Source organism: Telmatherina bonti (assembly GCF_933228915.1).
Source record: "Telmatherina bonti genome assembly, chromosome: 21".
NCBI lineage: Eukaryota > Metazoa > Chordata > Actinopteri > Atheriniformes > Telmatherinidae > Telmatherina > Telmatherina bonti.
The window spans coordinates 19870202-19885317 of NC_136630.1; the positions used below are offsets into that span (position 1 = coordinate 19870202).

The window sequence follows — 15116 nt, forward strand, 5'->3', positions numbered from 1 at the left end:
ACATGGCATTATAACAAAAATAAGCTAGCTTCACGAACAAGATTAAAAATATTTAGTATGTTGCTTTGTATGAATTTAATGTGGTAGGAATTTGGGTTTTGCTAATCTCGCATTTTACTGCAACCATATTCTCAACTTTTAAAAGAGATTATTTAATGCCTGTCTTACAGCAAATAAGCACATCTGTTTGAGGTGGTAAAATATTGCATGCCAGCACTAAAAAGACCTAACAAATGCGGCCCACAAAAATGAACGACAATCCGTAACATGTGCCACATTCCCGCTGATCAAAACAATATTTGTGTTTGGTTTCATTTGATTTTTTGAATGCGTGAGACAAACAGACAAAACTGGCCCTTCAAGAGGAGCATAAAATCCATCCAAACTGAAATGTCATACTGCATTGACACCATTGAGGTGGTTGCACCACTTCTGCTGTGAGACAGCAGTGTTGCAGCTTGATTTTATTCATTAGGCAACACTGCCTCCTTCTGGAAGAAAATGCCAACTGTAACGGGTCTTAATATATTGGTTGGTGCTTTCTGAAGGGTACATTATATTTCTCCTCGACTGTTCAACTTGATGATTCTTGAGGATGTAGTTAATGCATATTTTGCATTTCCATGCATCTGACTGTCCTGCTGGTCCTCTTGAGCGCTTTCACTGAATGGAGAAGGCCTGACAAATCTCATATATATCAATTATTTATTATTCAATTTTCATTTGTTTGCTACCTTAAACTGTCATGCTAGCCTTCTAAGCAACGGCAAGCAGTCGTGACATCCAAATTATAAGATTATTGTGTTTTGTCATTTAGAGTTGCATGTGTCTTCAATGCCAAGCACCTTATGTTGTTAGTTATTCATAGTCTGAGCTCCATGGTTATCATGTTATTGATATGCCCAAGTTTGTTTTTTTCTTTTTTTTTTTTTTTTGGGGGGGGCTAACAGGCAGGACAGGTTTTTGTTTATTTGTATTTAAAAGTTTGCATTCCTACAAACACTTCCTCTTCCCAGGCCTAAAACACACAATAGCTAGGTATTTATTATTAGTATTCCCACGTATTTACAAAGGTAATCCCCACACACAAACGCTTAAGTAACTAAATTGACTGACACATACATATACAATATATAAACAGTTTGTACAGTACACTTTTCATTAAATTGAATGGGACTCAGGACTGAATGTGTGTGTGTTTGTGCATGTTTGTTGTTTATTGTTTAAAAGGATCCCCCTTAGCTGTCTCCAAAATGGGACAGGCTAGTCTTTTGGGGGTCTATACATAAAGACAAAAAAATAAATAAATAAAAAGAACAACAAACAAGAACCAAATTGTAATAATAATATACAAAAAGTGAACTGTTGCAAAAATCCTTTATCCATCAGAATTTATTTACAAAAATTATTATATTAATGGGTATCTCATTGCATTTATACATGAATGAATCCATATGTGCACAAATTTAAATAGTGCATTCTTAGATGATACTTGAAAGATGCTTTGCTGTTTAATTTACGTACGCTCAAAGGGTAAATATTCTCATAAATAACGTGTTTATGTGTGTGTGTGTGTGTGTGTGTGTGTGTATGTGTGTGTATGTGTGTGTATGTGTGTGTGTGTGTGTGTGTGTGGTTTATCTACATTTTTTTCACTTGTTTCACTTTTTCTTCATTTTTCAGTTTTGTTTGTTGGAATTCACGGAGCAGCCCTCTTCACTTTGTTGTGGTTAGCATGTTCATTTTTTTTTTTTTTTTATCACTTTTTTGTGGTGGTCTCTTTGTTGTCATTTTTTTTTCATTTAAAAAAGAAAAATAAAGAAAAACAGACAAATTACTCAGCTTATGGGGGAAAATATTGCACAGACATGTCAGCATTATCCATCCTAAAGCTGCTCAGATATCAGTACCGACTTATCTGATGGTATCTGTCAGCAGATGATTTTGGTCGTCACTTCCAACTATGTCAGGTTGCACCACCTTGTGTTATGTGTTTATACTATCAGCTTTCTTTTTGGTATAAACACAGCTGACAAATTAAAGCAGTGAATAGACAAAAATTCACTCGAACATCATGCAGTATGCACACAGTTATGCAAAAGCCCTCCCAGAAACAATGATGGTTCTTATTAGTTTTCCTCTAAGAAAAATTATGCACAGATGTTTTATATTCTATCTGTCATGTACAACTTCCTGCATCTTTAAGATGTGGCAAATACGGAAAACATGGGTCATTTTAATCATAAATCTGAGATTGGCAGTTTTGTTTTCTTCTTTCCATTGAGGATGCCTAACCCGCAGCCACAGGGGACAATAAACGACAATGTCCTCAGGCCATTTTTTACTCAAAATGACAAGACTAACAAGTTGTAAATCAGTTACATCTTAAACAGATTCATATAATCGGAGTAAGGGCCTCCACATGGGTCCTCCCTTGTTCAATTTTCTGGCATTAAAAATGGACTTTTTTAAAGTTCCATCATTCATAATCCCTGGGTTTTATTTCCAATTTCACAGTTTGGTTTCCCTTACTAGAGATGAGAATGTGGAAGATGATGACACAGTAAGTTAATAACGTGCCATATCAATTAAATATGCATTTGAATATCACTATGAATTGATCCAAGAGACAAAGACTGAAGGAAAGAATAGCTTTGCTACAGAATGTATTTTTTGAAGACCAAAAATAGCTTTTAAGGAAAAGAAAGTGTGTCAGAGGAAGGCGGATTAGGACAGGAGTTTTTGTTGTCACTGACTCATTTATGAATTCTGCATAATATCAAAGAGTGTTTGAAGACAATATTAAGTCATTTGTCTAGAACTGAGGACAGGATTGAAGTGGACCTTTTGATGATAATGATCCACAGTGAAAAATTAAATCCACCGCCACAATGGCTCAAACAGCACAAAATAGATGGAAATTCAATAGACTGTTAGGTGAGAAAACTGATGTTAAATAACTGATCAGCTACACAGAGAATTAACCACAGATGGTGCACAATTATGCAAAACAGCTACAAAAAGCACCATTGGGTTTCAACACAGCACAATTATTTTTTTCCCAATACATTATTATAAAGCCTTTTTACAATGTTTTTAATACACTGCTTTCCTCTGCAGGTATTAACTCAAAGACCGAATGTTAGCTTGTCCAAGTATTTGAAAACAAAATGAAGAAAAACCATCCGTGAGTCGTCCAGATCCTGAAATAATGCATCCTGCGTCACATGGAAATGCAGTGTTTTGTCATTACAGGAGCTCTTTGTGACTCAGCCATTTCATATGTAGATGTGGAGCCTCTGATTTCTTTTGATTCAGCTCTCCACGTTAGCATTGGGTTAGACTATGTGTACATGAGGGCTGTTCAGGTGTAATTGCCTTTCAGGCTTAATTGTCCCAAGCTTTTCTTGTTTTTGGAAGCACCTGTGCAAGGATCAAAGCATTGGATGTGTGTGTCAGCTTTGTTTGAGTGGGTGTCCTTGCAGCACAGATTGTCAAGTAATTACCTCTCCAGAAATTTCTATGGCCAGAGTGTTGGAAGAAGAGCTCAGTTTTTATTAAAACACTGCATTTAAATGACCAAGTAAGTAAAGAGCATGAATAGATTTAATAATGCTGTAATTATCTTGGGAGACAGAATATAAATTACGCCACTGATAGTTATAAATAAGTTATAAATACTGACATGGAAAGTGATTTCAGCATGTCAGGGTTAGATGTGCAAGAAGAGCACTTTCGTACTTGACTTCATACTAGTCATTTCATTTAAGTTAAATCTAATCTTAACCAGCCAAATCTCTACCTTAGAGACCACATTTGCTTTGCTCTGTTTCACAGAACCAGCAGCTTACAAGTTAACTGGCAAACGAATAAAAATCTTCAAAGTAGATGGTCAGCGCCTGCCTGTCCAGCCCTCTTGTCTGTGATATCAAAGAAGTGTGTGCAGATCACAAGGTAACGAATGAGGAAACAGAGAATATTATTATACAAGCAGTAACTCAGATGTCCAATAAAAATGGAAATGAAAGCTGGCAATATGAAATGTAAATATTTGATTATTTTTTTGTTTGTTTCTATAAACCATTGCTGAGAAATATTGGATGACATTTCATTCACAGCTATAAAGTAGTATGTTTTATAAGTCCTAACCTTTGTTTACTTTCGCTAGATAAAGATTTTTGTTCGTTAACAATTCCAAAATATGTGGTGAAAACAAAGCCCTCTATGAATTTAGATCCAAGGGAGATAAGTGCATAGCATGATTATAGGGGAGGGGTCTTGAATTGCGGAGGCGTTTAGAAGTATAAATACAACCTAGAAGCCCAAATAATCGAATATTTTATCCCATCTGAGCATCATCAAGTATAAATATCTATACATGTATGTTTTAGCCTTTTTCAACTACAATATATTGCTTTAATTGAAGAGAAGCAGAGCTAAAACATCTCACCTTGGTCAAGAAATGGATAACTGGAAAATCCAACTTGTCATTATGGCTTTTTGTGCGCTGGTGCAGACCTTTAAGGGACTGTCTTGTTGTGCAGAGGAGAGGAGACTGTCCAGAGACTGGCAGGTGAGACCCACAGATTTGTAGTAGAAGTATTAAATTGAGCTTCTATCTGAATAAGTTACCTTTTCAAAACCAGTGTTACAAAGAAAAAATGTTTTCCATCTGACAGAATGAGTCAATGGACGCAGATCTGATCAGTCCCATAGACAGTCTGATGAAAAGATCTAAGGCTCTTCGCTTTTATGGACTTATGGGGAAACGTTCAGGTAGCCTTCAGAAAAATTCCTGCATAAACTCAACTGCTGTGATGCATATTTATGTCAATAATGTATAACCTGAGGGAGTGATGATAAATATTTTTACTTCCTTGCAGCTACAAAGAAACCATTTCAAGTAAAAAGACGTGAGTAACGCGACTTCCAATCAAATAACAGTAAAAGTTTCCCTTGGTAAAATTTTATTTATGGCTGTAATTTGTAAATTCTTCATTTTTGTAAATGTATCAATCATCTTTCTCATGTAGGAAATAAAGGAGAGGTGTTTGTGGGCTTGATGGGAAGAAGCATTTCCAGTGGAGGTGAGCAACATCACTACGAGACAGAACAATATTTGAAAATATCAAGTCAGCTTTATTGATATGAAAGTTTAAAATTGCTAGTACACACTTGACAGCTATGATTAAAAGCACAAGGCAGACAATCCCATTCAGACGTTTTCTGTTTATTACAGAATTATTTACCAGAGTGACTCCATCTGCAACAGCAACTGAGATCCAGGTTTCAGAGAAACCATACAGGCAAAGTATGATTGTATCAGTAGAAAAACCTGAGGTTGTGTTATTTCTATGTGCATCCTAACAGTGGTGCTAATTTCAATTCTAAACTCATTAAAAATATCTGAGCTCATCTTTTTTCTTTATCATTTGGCAGGTTCATCAGAGGAATGGGAACAACTCCTGTATTAATGAAGCTACAAAAAATCTATACAGCTTTACAACCAAAGAAAAAAATACCACAATCATTTTTCTAAAAAAAAAAAAAAAAAAAAATTACCCTGGTACAGTTCATGCCAACAATTTCTGTATTAACCCCAAACAGGAGCATCGACCAGCTTTATAATTCATGTTGCTTAAATGAAATACAAATGACCTGTAATTTCTGACAAATGCAGGAATCAGCAAAGCAAAACATTCATGTTATCCACCACACTTCATCGTTAATCATTTAACATTCAGAGCTAAGCAGACGTAAGCAGCTTTATAACAAACAGAATCTCTACCTTTACGTTTCTCACAATGAGTTAACAAACATTTGACTTGGAACGTATGATGTGGAAGATAGAAATGGAAAGTAAAATATAAAAGTGTGTGTAAAAAAAAAAAAAAAAAAAAAAGTCACGACAAGGGAACACAGGGGTATTAACTGGATAAAAACATCAAATAAACAGAACACTGATCTTTACTGACAGTTCATAGGTCTAGGCTACTTGTGGCTTGTGAGGCTGGAGGTGAGTTTTCCCAGTAGCCCGAGGATCCGAGTGTTCATGTCCCTTTGGGAGGGGTCCATTTTAGCGAGCTAGGGTCTATGGTCTTGTTGCTATTACCTCGTTTGATCTCCTTTGCTTTCCACTCATCGATCAGGTCCTGTGACGAAGGCAAATAATCAAATTGTCATATTTGAGAATGAATAAAAAGGTATAATTTCTTTAGTTAAAAAAACAACATAAAAAACAAGGTATTAATTTGGTAGAAGGCAAAGAAAAAAATGACTACAATATTGTTTATCTACTTTTAGATGATAGTTAAGAGGTAAAAAAAAAAAAAAAAAAAAAAAAAAAAAAAAACCAACAAAAAAAAAAAACATAATAAGCTTGAATTGTTTTTATTAGATTATCTGAACAAAATACATTTGAACCATTTTCAGATTCCTGAATTTATTTCCATTTAGAGCAACAAAGGAAGAGTAAAAACAATAAAGGAAACACAGTCTGACCTGTCAGTCTGTCTTACCTGTCGCTTCAATACTAAGTGCTTTCCCTTCCAATACTTCAGCATCTGAAGAGACTGCAGAGTGCTCACAATGTCCACTGGATTGACTGCAGTTTCCTGGCTGATCTCTGTGCATCAAGCAAGCATTAAAACAGAAAATATGTTCAGTGTGTGTGGCTCCTGTCTTGAATAAATGGAAGTGAATCTTCTAACGTGGTAAAAAAAAAAAGTTTCTGTGTGTTGACACTAATGCATTGTTTGTTTTCATGTTCTATGAAGAAAAACAGTTTTAAAGTTTTCTCACTCACCTTTGATGGAGATTTCCTTGCCTTGAAAGTTGTACATGTATCTGAGTAACACTTCCTTCCAATAACTACGGTAGCTGATGAGGCCCAAATCAGACAGCGGTCTCTCAGGTGAGCCCACTTTCTCCTCCACTTTGGACAGCAAGTAACCTGAACAAAGCAGGAAGTCAGCAGCAAAAAAGATGAAAAACAATGGAAAGAAAATAGATTATACAGAACTGTTCCAGACTTTAGGATTCTGTAACAAAAACCAGAAGCACATTTCAAAAGTAGGGATCTCCATTTCCAGTCCTCGTGAGTGACTATCCTGCAGGTTTTATATGTTCCCCTGATGCAATACAACCAAGTCCATTTAACAACCATTAACCGGCTTATGCAGAGCTTTTTCTTTGAGCGAGGCCTGCTGTTGTAAGGAAACATGTAAAACCTGCAAGACAGTAGCTCTTGAGGACAAAAGTTGAGGATCCCAGCTCTATGGAAACTACATTGCAATTCTGCTCTCCATCCAACATGGATTCCCTTAAATGTTTCTGTTAAAAACATGAGAAACTTCAAAAGGAAAGGTGTGCCAAACCCACAAGTATGTCGCTACAGGACATGAAACGACCAACACTACAGTTTGTTTATCTCTGTACTAAGATAAAGTTAAAAATACTTATGTAAAAAGAATATTTCAGCTTTCGCTTTGTTTTCATATGTTAGCAAAAGATTCCAAAACCAAGTTGTTGACAAATAGAAACAGACAAGCATATGTAACAAAATACAAAAATAGATCCAAAATTTTCTAAATCATATAATTCTTTACTATACGGCACAATATTTAACATAATGTACAGCGCTGACATTGAAAAACAAAAAATTTCTTTCTAAATATACTTTATGGAATATTTATTCTCTTTAAACAGAGTAAACACAGCTAAAACTGGAAGAAATAATCTGATAAAATATACATACTGAAATCAATGAGCATCTTGCCAAAGCCCTGCCTCATGTATTGTGGCATCGTCAGGATACAAGACACGTTGTAGTTCAGGAAGGAATTCTTCTCCTTGATGCAACAAAATAGAAAAAAAATAATGCTTTAGATGCTTCTGTGGTGAAAATGAAAAATTTACAAATAATGTTGATATTTTAAGCACAAATTCATCATTTAAAAAATCTGCTTGTAATATGGCCGTGCCGCTGTTTTTCCATTTACCTTGGAAAAATATCCAACTAAATGACAGCCAGTGTTATCCGCCTCAGTCATGACGTAGAAGAGAAAAGGCTCCACGTCGTAGTAAAGTGTTTTGTGGTCCAAGAAAAGCTTGGCAAGTAGACATAGGTTCTGGCAGTATATCTGGAAATAAAATTATTTTAACAATGACTTTAAAATTTACTTGGCTTCTTCTACAATGGTTACAAACTCTGAGGATCAATGGAGGGGAATTTTTTCCAGTCTCAGTCTACCTACCTTATTCTTTTTGCCATCAACTTCAAACACAGATATGGAGCATTTTCTGTACACCTCATCTCCTGGAGGATGTTTCCACACACATTTAGCCTGGAAATTATGGAATAAATGTCAAAATGAATAAATTTGCACAAATAATAATTAAGACAAGAAAGTTACTTCCAAAGAACTCAGTAAAATTATAATATATTATATCCTGTCACCTTAAAGTTTTATTTAATATGTAGTAAGAGTTTTTTTTGGTAAATGTCAAAATAATACAGGTAAGTGTCTGTTGTGAAGAACTGGATTTCTAAATCATAATGGATAATCTTTACATGTGAATGCGACACTTTCTAACTATAAGTTGGACATGATTAATCATTACATCAGGTTTTTATTTCTTTTTATATAAAATATGTTTCATGAAGGCAGAGCAGTATTCAGCTTCATATGATCAGTATTGTCACAGCTGGTTTTTTTGTGATTACAATCCAAAGCTCACCATATGTCGCCTGAGAATGGTCTGGCTCTTCATGTACTTCAGACAGAACTCGCACACATACAACCGCCCGAGACGTGCGTACTCCTCAGGATACGGGGAGTGGTACCACGTGTCCAGCTCGTAGCGGCCAAATACAATGGTCTTGATCATGTTACTGCCCTCAGTGATCTGACCCTGGATACGAAGCTTCTCCTGCAGGAGGGAAGAAAAACTGTCACTGATGGGCAAATTCAGAAGCTGCAATACTGTAATAACTAGGGATTGAAATGTGACAATACAACCACAGTAACAGATACAGTTGGGCTTATATTTATTCATACTATTTCAATAAAGAAGGAAAAAAAAACCAGCAGCCTGTAAAATAAGCTGAAATTGACTAAAGTAATATGAAATCATTACATTATTTTCTAATTCTGGTTCAATAGAAATATTTTTTTTCAAAAGCAAACAAATAAGATAATTTATTACATATTACATCACTCATAAACTAATATTTTGTTGAACAATACATTAATGTTTCCGCTACAGTCAGGTGTTTTCTGTTCCTCTCAGTCAGACTTCGGCACCTGTTGACAGGTATTTTGTCCCACTGTTCAACAGAAAAGTGCTCTAATTTGTCCAGGACCAATTTGTTTGTTTGTTTTTCTTTCTTCAATTCAATTAAATGAAAAAACAGTGTCTTATATTACTAAATTATATTTTTGCTAATTTTGAGTTATTATTCCTTTTTTAAGTCTCCAGTTATTTGAGTGACTGTTGTAAATTCAGCCTTTTCTTTAATGAAAGGGTCTGAACACATATGAGCACAACTGTAAATATGATACATCGTATTACCAGGTCCTCAGATGCACGGGCCTGGGCTTTCCTGAACAGCTCCAAGTCATATTCACTTGTGATGTTCTCAAGAAGAGGCTCTCTGGTGTTGCCATGTGTCTGTCGATGTTCCTTTAGATCAAACATAAGGTCAAACAAGAAGTGGCACAAGATAGCAGCTCCATAATGGAGTACCAATAATAACTATAAAACACAGGGATGGCATTTAGCAATGACATATGTTGGGATGCTGCTAGTGTACCATGTGCTTCTCTTTCTGCTCCTTCTGCAGGCCAGAATTTCGTCCCTTCCGGATTTCTGCAACCTGCTCCTTGTACCTATTCTGTTTTGGTGTTGGTGTCTGGAAATCAGTACAAAAATAAATGCATCCCTTTGTTGATGATTAAAGAATTTGCCTGTAAAAACAGCAATACATAGAAGACTAAAGGAGCTGCTTGTATAAATTCTACAGAACACTGATTACCTGGTGACGAGTTGCATGCCGTGCATTGTTTTCTTCCTGTGTCTTCACCTCCTCTTCCTGTTTCTCTCGACTGACGGCTTTTACCTGACCAAACAAAACAACGTATCAAAACATACAGAATTTACACACACCTGAGTCTAAAAACAAGTGCACAGCAAAATTAAAGAATCAAAAACCAAAATAAAAAACATGCACTTATCATTTGTATTCATGACAAAATAAAACAATACCATTTAGCATTAGCTGTCTCTTATGCAGTAGGTCTAAGTGTTAAGTGCTTAGACCTGAGTTGTGAAGTGCTCCAGTTTCTTTATGTTGCACCTGCTTACTTGCCTGTAATTTGCACATAAATAATAATAAAAAATAATATATTAGTCACTTAAGTTACCAACCTTGCACTCATCAGCGGAGAGATTGTGGTAAAGAGGGCACCCTGATACAGCAAAATGACGTTCGTGTTTTCCTGTGAGATGGCCTAAACAATTGAGAAAAATATTATGTCAATAGTACAGGAGGTCTAAGAAGATACATCATATTCTATGTCCAAAACAAAAGGACAGGGATCTCCTTAAAAAGCGCAAGCTTAAAATTTGAAAAGAGGAAGAAACTTTACCAAGGGAATTACAGCCTGGGGTTGGGCATTTCATGTTGAAATTATAGGTTTCGTGACAACGGCGACGTTTGGGTCGATGTGACAGATCTTTATCAGAGTCTCTGTTGGCCTGATCTTTGGCCTGACTCTCATCATGAGAGGCATTGGGGCTGGAGATATCCAGCTCAGATTCAGAGGAGGGCGCATTTCCTGTTGGCGTCAATGGCGGAGATTCATCGTGGTCCACAGCTCGCTTCAAGTCTGGTGTATCTGAGGGAAGAGAAGTCAAACTACTGAAAATAGGTCATAGATTAAATTAAAAACAAGCTTCATTGGGATATGCTGACTAACCCTGAGAGCTCTGGCTAAGGCGAGTAGAAGCTCTGGTGAGGCGCTGTCTTTTGGACATGTTCCCATCACTCTCTGAGCTGTTGGTTTGCTCCCTTTCAGCAGAAGAGTCCGAGTCTTCAGTTCCATCTGAGCCACTCCCAGCCATAGGTCTCTGCCAAGACGAAAATTAACACAAACAAGAATAAACCTCAACAAACTAATGCAGCACTGTTGCAAAATAATGGAAAAAAATGTACATTAGTGTGCAATATCAAGTGTCAGCTATGTAAATTATGAATGATGACTTTTCTTTTCGACTTGTTTGATTACTTCAACCAAGAAAATGACGCCTGAATCAAAAGCATGTTTATGTCCAACCAGCTGATATTTGAAAGGTTTATTATACAGATTTTTAGGTATAAACGCTAAACTATTTATGTGTTGTTGTTTTTATTTTTATCCTAAATACATTAAAAAAAAAAAAAAAAAAAAAAAAACTGACTATATAGATAGCACTTGTACGTATTGTTATTGTTAGGCATACATTAGCTTTGCTGGGCCAGTCAGCAACAGCTAAATGACAAAAGTAGCGTTTTTCAATGTGGTACTTTCACAACACTTGCTATCAAGAAGAAATTGTATAAGACTGAACTTTGCCAACGTTATTTTAGTGATAATAAATTCAACATACACCTGATCAATAATATTTGGTTATACTGAATTTAACAGTTTTTTTCTTTCTTTTGGCTTAGCAGCTCATCAACGCTTCTTAAATATGCGAAATTGAGATTTTTTTCTCAATTAATTTCTTACCCAGATACAACTTGGCTAAAAGAAGATATAGAGTTAGTGCAGAGCTTTCAGGATGTCAAATGGTCGCGTTTTTAATGGAATACGGTGGAACCTTCTGGTCCATCATCATCCAAAGAAAGGCAAACATTGAAGCTAATTTAGCTAAAGCTACCCTCTCGTGCGACCTACATTTGTTCTTACCTGTCTCCTGCGAGGCATTTTCTCTTTGATAAGCACTACCTCATGGGATTTTTATGGTAACAAGAAGTAAAGATAATATAAGACAAAAGACACTAATTATTGATTTTTTTTCATGAATTCTTTTTGTATGTACACAGGCTTGCCGGGCGTCTCGCGCCACATTCCTAGCACAGAGCGAGCAGGGAATTGCATTTCCGGTGAGATGCAATTCCCCTCCAGACCAGCAGGAGGTTCCAAGTCATTCAGACATTATATTTTATTATATGATTAAAAGATAATGATATTGTTGTAATAGTAATTAAATTAAATGAAATGGAAAATACTTTATTAATACTCAAAAGTAAATTCAATAGTAATTCAACAGTAATAGTAATTGTGTTTTTAACTGTATGGTAGTCTGTGTTGCATTCTGTTTCTGGTGGTGCAATGTCAATTTGTTGTTTTTGTTTTTCTTTCTTTTTACAAATAATTTTTTAATCTATTTCTTTGTTGTATGTTGTGCTTTTTCCTGTGTGCTTGGTCTTTTCATAATGAAACGTTTTTTGTTTTTTTTTATGTTTTGCATTTCAGGGTCAATGTTGTAAGTGTGAATGGTTTTTCATCACAATGATATACAATAACCATACAACAATATGACAAAAGTGCAACCATCCAAATCAATGTGTCCATCTTTTGTACAAACTGATAAAAACTAAAAAAAAAATTACTAAACTTCTCCAGCAATAGACCCATTGAAAAAATGTGTTCATTAGTTATGCATTATGCTCATTGTTAGAAATGCAGGTAGATGGACTTTTTCTTTTTTTTTTTCTAATCTGTCTCCCCACCCCCATCTCCACCCTCTTACGGACCTGGTTAGTCAGAGGTGTATTGCAGAACACAGAAAATGCATCTGCTTTCCCGAGTGTTCTACTGGCAGGCCATAAAGGGCAGGGAAGGGGCTGTGACAGGCAAGACTCCCAGCAGCTGATACCAACCACTCTATATATAGCTTCCTGGGCCTGACCATTTCATTCAAGCACATAGCTTCAGAAGTGAGGCACACGGTTCTTACTTTCCATTGAATTACAAAACTCAAAATTGCAACATTTATTTGAATTTTTTTGCAAGAATCAAAATGAACAAACCCAAAATTGTCAGACCAGAGGAGAGGTAAGTACTGCCTGCTATTTTTTGGACACTAAAAGTGACTTCTCCCACACAAGCTTTTTGCAAATGATCATGTGATTCCTACATGCCTGTCTCCACAGCCAGCCAGCTCACACATTGTGGTTTGATAGAAAGAAATATGTCACAATCAACTTTATGGTTCATAAACCTAAAGATGTCCAAGTTGATATCCAGCCAGACAAAATGATTTTATGGTAAGTTCATGATATTTTCATTACTAAAATCCCTATCTATGTCTGTCTCTGGTGCGATTTATTCAACTAATTCTTTGACAATACTGCCATGTTTGTCCAACAGCTGTAAAAATGACACTGATGATGTCTTCTACAATGAGCTGCACTTCTATGACAAAGTCCAGATCAATGTAAGCCTTCAAATGTTTCAGGACTTCATTGCTAGTCTTCTGTGTGTAATTTGATACACTGTGTACATTGTATTGTACACTGTACTATAATCTTGAAGAGAAGCATTTGTTTTTTGTGTTATGTTCAAGGACTCCAGAGAAAGAGTCTATGATCGTACCATCAATGTCTTGCTAAGGAAGTTCAAACCTGATTATGCATGGCCTCGACTCCAGAAAGATCCGGCAAAAGTAAGTCTGAATATTCTGATGTACCTATAAACTGTATCATCAAACATCCACACCTATTCATATAAAATTAATATGTATTTGTACTGTTAAGTGGTCTGAGGACAGTCTACAACTAATTCTAGGTATGATCATGTATTTTAGTAAATAATAATCTGAGTTGTACTATTCTTCTTCTGTAGCCCAGCTGGATTTCTGTGGACTTTGATAACTGGAGGGACTGGGAGAATGAAGAAGATGAGGGAAAGGAAGAGTACGATAGATACATGGACGTGAGTATTCATATTGACCAGTAGAAACATCACCTAAATTTCCTGGTATTGTTTTACATCCTAATTTTTCTGCATACTTGGACACTGAGAGTATGTGAACAACTGGCTTGGCTTTTCAGATGATCCAAGAAATGGCTGTGAGTAACAAAGGAGAAACACCAGACATGGGGGATCTTAGTGATGTAAGTACTCTGTGGTTCTTTTTTAAAATCTAATATGAATAATTGTTTTTAAACTTGACTCCATTATATTATCTGGAACTTATTGTTGTTGAAAGTGCTTGAGATCATTTACGTGTTGTGAGGTTCAATGAAAAATATGCTGGTTTAATTTAAGTCATAAATGCACTGACATTTGTCTGTTTTCTTCCCCTACAGTCTGACTGATACTCACAGCACTTTGTCACCTGTACTGGAAGCAGAAAGAAATTTATGGCTCAGGATACCAAATGTAATGCTGATTTGCTGTGGAATGACTGTTTTAAATGTTTTTACTTGTATGATATTTTCTGTATACTTATTTATCGATCCTTTTCAAATTGTTTATGATTTTAATAAAAAGAAAGCAATTTTCATTAACATAGTTTCAATGTTATGTTGTTTGGGGTTAAGTAATAGACATTTGGTTAGATAAATATGGGGTTGGATTGTTTATTCCACATAGTGTTGTTAAAACAATAGAGAAAGCAGGTGAAATACCTGATGAAAACAGGGATCAAGATTAAAATAATCAAAGTAAATGTAGTCTGTTACATTTTTGGGTTAGACAATAAAATATAACTTAATAATGGTTAATGTAATTCAAACACTGATTATTGTTCTGTCTGGATATGGTTAATAGAAATGGAAACTGATATTTGATATGATACTGATAATGTGATATTTCACTCATTAATTTGGTAAATGTGATGTTTCAACACTTTAAGTAGAGATTTTAATTTTTTTATTGCCACAAGACTTAAAAAAAAACAAAAAAAACAGATTACATTGGAAAGTTTAATCGCTTTTGATCACTACAATGTACAGGATTTCACAGTATTTTTATGAAAACTGTATTTTTCCTTCAAACATGATTAATATCCATAAATTTTTGGAATAAATTATAAAAATATAATTATAATTACAATTACAGATA

The 15116-nt window shown here is 35.4% G+C and overlaps 2 protein-coding genes across 2 annotated transcripts; one reads left to right on the forward strand and one right to left on the reverse strand.

Moving 5' to 3' along the window:
- Positions 1-5188: 5188 nt before the first annotated feature.
- Positions 5189-12089, reverse strand: kat7b (K(lysine) acetyltransferase 7b). Its single transcript, XM_079261090.1, has 14 exons — positions 11952-12089; positions 10980-11130; positions 10650-10898; positions 10429-10511; positions 10037-10120; positions 9815-9913; positions 9574-9684; positions 8740-8931; positions 8256-8345; positions 8001-8141; positions 7757-7850; positions 6806-6952; positions 6519-6625; positions 5189-6152 (listed from the first exon to the last, which is right to left on the reverse strand). Exons 1-14 carry the CDS (start codon positions 11967-11969, stop codon positions 6051-6053), a joined length of 1668 nt encoding a protein of 555 aa, XP_079117216.1. The 5' UTR covers positions 11970-12089; the 3' UTR covers positions 5189-6050.
- Positions 12090-12941: 852 nt separating this feature from the next.
- Positions 12942-15109, forward strand: ptges3l (prostaglandin E synthase 3 like). The gene is made up of 7 exons (XM_079261390.1): positions 12942-13103; positions 13202-13315; positions 13419-13485; positions 13615-13713; positions 13893-13982; positions 14102-14164; positions 14360-15109. Exons 1-7 carry the CDS (start codon positions 13069-13071, stop codon positions 14366-14368), a joined length of 477 nt encoding a protein of 158 aa, XP_079117516.1. The 5' UTR covers positions 12942-13068; the 3' UTR covers positions 14369-15109.
- Positions 15110-15116: the final 7 nt, after the last annotated feature.